The sequence below is a fragment of the Lactuca virosa genome, chromosome 9, assembly GCF_052849685.1.
Source record: "Lactuca virosa cultivar CGN04683 chromosome 9, Lactuca_virosa_CGN04683_v6, whole genome shotgun sequence".
NCBI lineage: Eukaryota > Viridiplantae > Streptophyta > Magnoliopsida > Asterales > Asteraceae > Lactuca > Lactuca virosa.
This window is the reverse complement of record NC_136434.1, coordinates 270536525-270543429: the sequence shown is the minus strand read 5'-3', so window position 1 is coordinate 270543429 and position 6905 is coordinate 270536525. Positions and strand designations below refer to the sequence as shown.

Genomic DNA, 6905 nt, shown 5'->3' with positions numbered 1-6905 from the left:
GCTACCATTTTACCTTTTTTTCTCAAATTTATTGAAGTAACTAATATATTGAATTTAGAAACTTAATGGTTATTTATATAATGATTTTGCACTGGATGGATGGTGGTGGTGGTGGTGGTGGTAGGAGGAAACTGGTGGTGGTGGTGGTGAGATTGATGATGGTTCTTCAATGTCAAACTCCATGTGGGCATCCACATGGCTATGGAAACTTTTGACTATAAGCAATCAATGTACACATAAGCAAATGTAACCTAAAAAACTGATAATTTTAAGCAAAATGGTGTTTTACACAGATAATTTTCGAGTTTAATGGTTTGACAGGTACAAAAGAAAGTTAAATGGTCATTTAAAGCCAAACGTAAAACATTCATGTACTGTTATGTTAATAACCCCTATTAGAATATTTTAGTAGAAAAAAATGGTCTTACGGTCTCACAAAATTAGGTCGTTTCACATAAATTTAACCCTATATATATATATATATATATATATATATATATATATATATATATATATATATATATATATATATATATATATATATATATATATATATATATATATATATATATATATCGGATACGAGAATTAATGTTATAATCCAAATTACAAGGTCCGAAAAAGAAACTCTGGAACAGATACCACAATTACAAAATGCTATGTTCTAGAGAATGTGATAATTTTATCGAAAAATAAAATTGGTTATTTTTATTAAAATAGTTATGGTTTGATTATTCAATTTACTTTTAAAATATTTTATTAAAAATTTCATAATTAATTACATGCAAAAATTTGTATTGTATGGATTTTTGGATAACAATAGGCTTGGTCATATCGTATATATCCTACCTTCGTTTTCTAATCTTTCACATTGTGGGCCCAGTTTACCTTTCAACCAGCGGCGCAATCTTTACTTGAATTCCAAGCTCACCCACCGCCACCCCCCTCTTCCACCATATCTTTCTCTCACGCATTAATCACACACACAAACCACGACTTTTCTTCATTTATAAAGATTTAAAATTCGAAAATTTTGATTTACTTCAAAGGAATGAAAGGAGAATATCGAGAAGATAAAGGTTCTCGACCTTCTACTACCATGTTCTCAAAATTCCAGCATCACCACCACCAAGCACAACAACAAACACCGCCGCCGCAGCATTTTGCCATCTCTAGCCACCAGTTTCAGCTCAGTAACACATCAGAAGAAGCTGATAGCCGCAGCCGTAGTCCCAACCATGCGATCACACCCACCCAAACCAAGAAAGATGTCAGCACCACCGTCAACGACGGAGCATCTATCGAAGTGGCCAGACGACCCAGAGGCCGTCCACCCGGATCTAAAAACAAACCCAAACCACCAATCGTAATTACTCGAGAACCTGAACCATCTATGTCTCCATATGTACTGGAACTCCCCGGAGGAATCGATATCGTCGACGCCGTGGCTCGATACTGCCGGAAACGGAATATGGGGCTTTGTGTCTTAACCGGCTCAGGGACTGTTGCTAACGTTTCCCTCCGACAACCCTCCACCACCCCTGGAGCCACCGTTACGTTCCACGGCCGGTTCGATATTCTTTCAATCTCTGCCACTGTTCTCCCGTCCTTAACTCCATCAACCGCCGTGGCACCCTTTGCAAACGGTTTCACCATATCATTAGCAGGTCCGCAGGGGCAGATAGTTGGAGGAGCAGTCTCCGGCCCACTCATGTCCGCCGGAACAGTCTTCATTATTGCGGCGTCTTTCAACAACCCTCTCTACCATCGGTTACCTTCAGAAGAAGATGACAACCTTCGAAATTCCGGCGGTGGGACTGGGTCAGCTGCAGCAAGTGATCAGTCTCCACCAGCAGGTTCAGCTGGCGGAGATAGCGGTGGGCATCATGGGCCGCCATCAACGGCGGCAGATTCTATGTCGATGTATAGCTGCCACCTGCCTGCTGATGTTATCTGGGCACCTACAGCACGGCAAGCTCCGCAACACCCACCGCCATATTGAAAAAGAAAATAGTTTTAAGTGATCTTCCACGAAAGCTGGTTTAGGGAACTTCATCATCAGCACTTCTTTCTTTCTTTCTTTTTTTTCAAATTTATTAGGGTTTTTGAGTAACTCATGATCTTTATTGTTCAGTCAAATCATCTCAACTTGTCATTATCGTCATGTAGTCAATTAACCAAGAACAAAGTGTACTCCATTTACATATCTTTCGATCTTTCATTGGGTTTTTGAGTTACTTTCTGTTATTATTAGCTTGTTCAAGCTATCTTGCCATTTACCTTCCATTGTAAACTAATTATCGATCTTTTACAGGAAAGAAAAGTCGCGGAAGGTGTCGGATGATTGACTTTTTAAAACACAGATCACCTTTTTTTCCGTCATAAACGACCATCTTTTTTGCTAAAGTGTTGATGCTTATAAATATAAAGTTTTTACAGTTTAAAAAAAACTTTATCAAATGGAACTTTTACCCTAATATGTCCACTGTATCTTTGAATCTACCCCAATCCCCACTTCGGATTTGTCCTATTATGCATAATGATAATGACGAAGTGATTACACATTAAACGGAAGGCTTAAAGAAAGAGGGAACATTGAAGGCCGTGACATTGACATTGAATGGAGAAAAGATAGATTTTTTGCAGTCTTTTTTGAAAGCAGGCTTCTGAATTTTGCAGTCTGGTGACATATAAAGATAAGGTTTTCATGGTTTCAACTCATTGGATGACTCTTCTAACACACATACTTATGAGAGAGAGAGAGAGAGAGAGAGAGAGAGAGAGATGTTTGGATTGAAGTGGGGATGGTGTTATTTCAGGCTTTTTTGACAGTTTCCTTTTTCAGTTTATACCATTACTGCTTGCTTAACCTGTACTTACACTCTAACACATACCAACACGCTCACTGTGTGTCTCAAAATGGTGAAACAGCTGGTTCACATTTGCTTTTATCGTATGACTATTCAAACCGATGAGACTTACTAATCAATCTTTTGGACTTTTATGTTAACATGATGTCTATGTTTAATTATTGTCAAGTGTTTATATTTTTACGGAAAATTTTTATAAAACCGATTACAAATTCAACATTTTAAACAAAAAACCGTTGTTCGTCTTTTTTTTTTTTTCGAAAGAGTCTCGTAACATTTTTAAAATTTTACAGATTAGTCACGGATATTCTATAACTTTCCAATTTTTTCATTTTTAAAGTGTCAATTGTTGATGGGAATCCATGTTAATAATTTTATTACGAGCAAAAACAATAATTTTAGCTTGTGTATAAATAGTCGTTTCCAGCCTTTGATCAGATAAAATCAGCCTATAGACATAGATGTAAAGTAAAATTGTTTTTTTTTTTTTGTACATTTAGTTCTGGGTTTTAAATTTTTTTTCAGTTATATTTCTAGTCAAAGGGTCGAATTCTTATTCTCGTGGAGTCCTATATTCATGGGGAGTCCATGTCTATAATCTTCTTATGTGCAAAAACTATTATATTAGTTTTTGTATAACTAGTTGTATTCACTTGTTGATAAAACAAAATAAGTTTAAAACCATATAAAGTAAAATTGTTTTTATTTTTTTATTTTTTATACATTTAGTTCTAGGATTAATAGAAGAGAATTTGACTTATTAAGGTAATTAACTTTTCGGTTTGTTCACAGGATAACTATTTTTATTTTGTATACGGAAGTGTTCACATATGACCATTATGACCGACTATAGCAGGTTACATCCAGTCATAATGATCATATGTGAACACTTTCAACAAGTTCGTTACGTAAATGTATATAAAAAATCAGAAGGTACCCAAATATGAACAAAACGAAAAGGTAATTATCCTGATAAATCAATTTTCATTTTTATTTAAATAATCGATCATAATGCTTGCAATATTAATAAATTCAGTTAAATTTCCTTAAAACAATATTTATGAGCATTTATATTAGTCACGATATGTTGGGAGTCGTTTTTTGTCACAACATGGCAGTGCCTTGGTACTAGTCGACTTCTTACTGTCTACGGTTAATGCTTGTCGGTCAAGCTAGTCAGAGTCGGTCATAGGCAGTCCTAGGCTGCCTTAGGCAGTCTTGGGTGGTCATTGGCGGTCTAGGCGGTCTAACCCGGTCAAAAAGTCAAACATTCAAAATTTTCAAAAAAAGTCCTGTAACATCCCAAAATCTAATTTTTTTTCATTTTTAATTAAAGAGAAATCATTGTTTTCAATCAACCCAAATCATAAGAACCCAAGATCGAATACAAATGTTCCAAAATCAATATATCATAATATCTCCAAAACAAGTCACCGAAGGACGTGTACGGTCATACATTTGCTTTTCTCCGATCATCTGAAGTACCTGAAATATAAAACTTAAACTGTAAGCCAAAACTTAGTAAGTTCTCCTTCCCCCATACACCACACACAACCATACATATAACATCATGCATATATGAGCCTTCAGCCTGGCCGGACCGCCTCTCAGAGCCTGCATCCTATCTAGACCGCTCTAAGAGCCTTCAGCATGACCGAACCGCCTCGTAGGGCCTACAACCTATCTGGACCGCTCTCCGGGTCTTCGGCATGTCTGCACCGCCTCGTAGGCCGGACCACCCCAGGTATCTTGGCCTTCAGATAAAAGCTACTTCTATAAAACGACGATGTATTTTTTTCCCTGTCAAATCTTGAGTTTTTATTTTTTTTATTATTATTTTTTATTTTTTATCAAAGTAGTGTATTTTTAAAATATATTTACCAAAATGGTGTGGTACAAAAAAAAGTTATCCAAATGTGTACAAAAAAAAGTTTGTTACTTAGATGTGTACAAAAAAGTTTAAAAAAATAGTAACCTGCTACAGCCGGTCATAATGGTCATATGTGAACACTTCTAAAAAGTTTGTTACCTAGATATGTACAAAAAAAAATAATTACATATATATGAACAAACCGAAAAATTAATTACCTTAATAAATAAAATTCCCTTAAAAGAATTTTGTTTTCATTTCGTTTTTCTAATTAAACGGTCAAATTCTTGTTTTCAAAGAGTCGTAGAATGATGGGGAGTCCATGTCATAAATCTTCATATAAGCAAAAACAGTTTTTTTAGCTTATGTATGAATAGTCGTATTCAACTAAAGATCAAATAAAATAAGTCTAAACCTATATAGATGCGAAGTAAAACTGTTTATTTTATGCATTTAGTTCTAGACTTTAATTTTTATTTTTTTTCGTTTTTTTTTCTAGTTAAATGGTCGCATTCTTATTCTCGAGGAGTCAATATTTATTGATCGGGAGTCCATATCTTTAATCTTCTTACGAGCTAAAAAGAGTTATTTTTGTTTGTGTATAAGTAGTAGTATTCAATTAGTGATCAAACAAAATCAGTTTAAAACTATACATGCAAAGTAAAATTATTTCTATTTTATATATTTAGTTTGAGGCTTAAAAGGTTTTTCTTTTCTTTACATTTGTAGTTTGTAGTCAAATCCTTATTCTCATGGAGTGGAATATTGATGGGGAGTCCATGTCTATAAATTTCTTATTTGAAAAACAATTATTTTACCTTGTGTATAAATAGGCGCATTCATCAAATGATCAAATAAACTCACTCTAAAGCCGTAGATGCTAAGTAAATCTGCTTCATTTTATACATTTAGTTTCACGCTTTAAAAGTTTTTTCATTTTATTTCGAGTTAAAGGGTCGATTTCTTATTCTAGAGGAATCGTATATTTATGGGGAGTCAAAGTCTATAATCTTCTTATGAGCAAAAACAATTATTGTAGTTTGTGTGTAAGTAGTCGTATTCAGTTGGTGATCACACAAAATCAGTTTAAATCCATACTTGCAAGGTAAATTCATTTCTTTTTATACATTTAATTAAACCTTCAAGTAACCCTCTGCGGAAGACCGATATTAGTTGTTGATCGAAGAGTGTGTTTGTCGGAAGAGAAAAGTTGTCCGAAGGATGTCGTCAGGAGAAGTAATTTTATGTTTTGTCGTTTTGCAATGGCAATCAATATCTATTAGTTAGTTAAGAAACTCAATTATTAACTGTGTCGCAGAGCATCCGGGGTCAATCTTGTGTCAAGATTTATTTACAACATTGACTTCTTTGCATTGTCTATAAAATGCAAACATAGTTGTAGTTCTCCTTACACCTTTCACATGTCTTTCTAAGACGGCCTTCATAAAACACCAAATTGCTCTTTTGTTCATCATGTGTATCTATTTACGTATTTGGTCTATCATTATTATCTTATATATTAGTTATTAAGTTTTATTCTTCCGCACTTACATTCTTGTCGTTACTAAGAAATCCTAGTTTAACAATTGGTATCAGAGCCTACATTGGTTGTTTACTATCTATTCTATTCTCGTCAGATTATAATTGTAAGAAACTTGTTACTTACATTGCTAGGAAACTAATATTGGATTAAGTTGTCTAAGGTCTTAACCCAGTTAGTATATTCTTTTGAATAAAAACAAAATCGTTTTTGGGTTGTCCTCATATCAAGAAATAGGTAGAAATAATATTAGGAGAGAGAGAAAAAGATTTATTAATTTATTAGATGATTAATAAATTAATTAAAAATTGATTAGAATTAATCAGAATTAATTAGAAATTAATTTTGAGATAATTAGAATTAATTAAAGGTAAAAGAGTTGAATTATAATTGTTTAATAGTTGAGCAAAAATGAAATTTTGGAACCCTCATAACATTGGACGGTTTTGAGGCTCCTCCATAAGAGTTCTGGAAGTCTCTTTCCCAATGATATCTAATTAAATATGAATACTTTAATATCAAAATTAGGATTTATCCTATATATCTTGCATCTATAAATAGACCCCTAAGGGTATGATTTTTGACCACTTTGTTGGGTTTTTATTCAAAAATAGTCTAAAATAAA

At 33.8% G+C, this 6905-nt stretch overlaps 1 protein-coding gene across 1 annotated transcript; it reads left to right on the top strand.

Moving 5' to 3' along the window:
• The first annotated feature begins 864 nt into the window (after window positions 1-864).
• On the top strand, window positions 865-2237 carry LOC145140738 (Putative AT-hook DNA-binding family protein). The gene has a single exon (XM_079074140.1). It carries the CDS (start codon window positions 1052-1054, stop codon window positions 2000-2002), a length of 951 nt encoding a protein of 316 aa, XP_078930266.1. The 5' UTR covers window positions 865-1051; the 3' UTR covers window positions 2003-2237.
• Window positions 2238-6905: the final 4668 nt, after the last annotated feature.

What these genes read in the sequence shown, in the direction of transcription:
- LOC145140738 (XM_079074140.1), top strand. Translation starts at nt 1,052, where the DNA reads ATGAAAGGAGAATATCGAGAAGATAAAGGTTCTCGACCTTCTACTACC.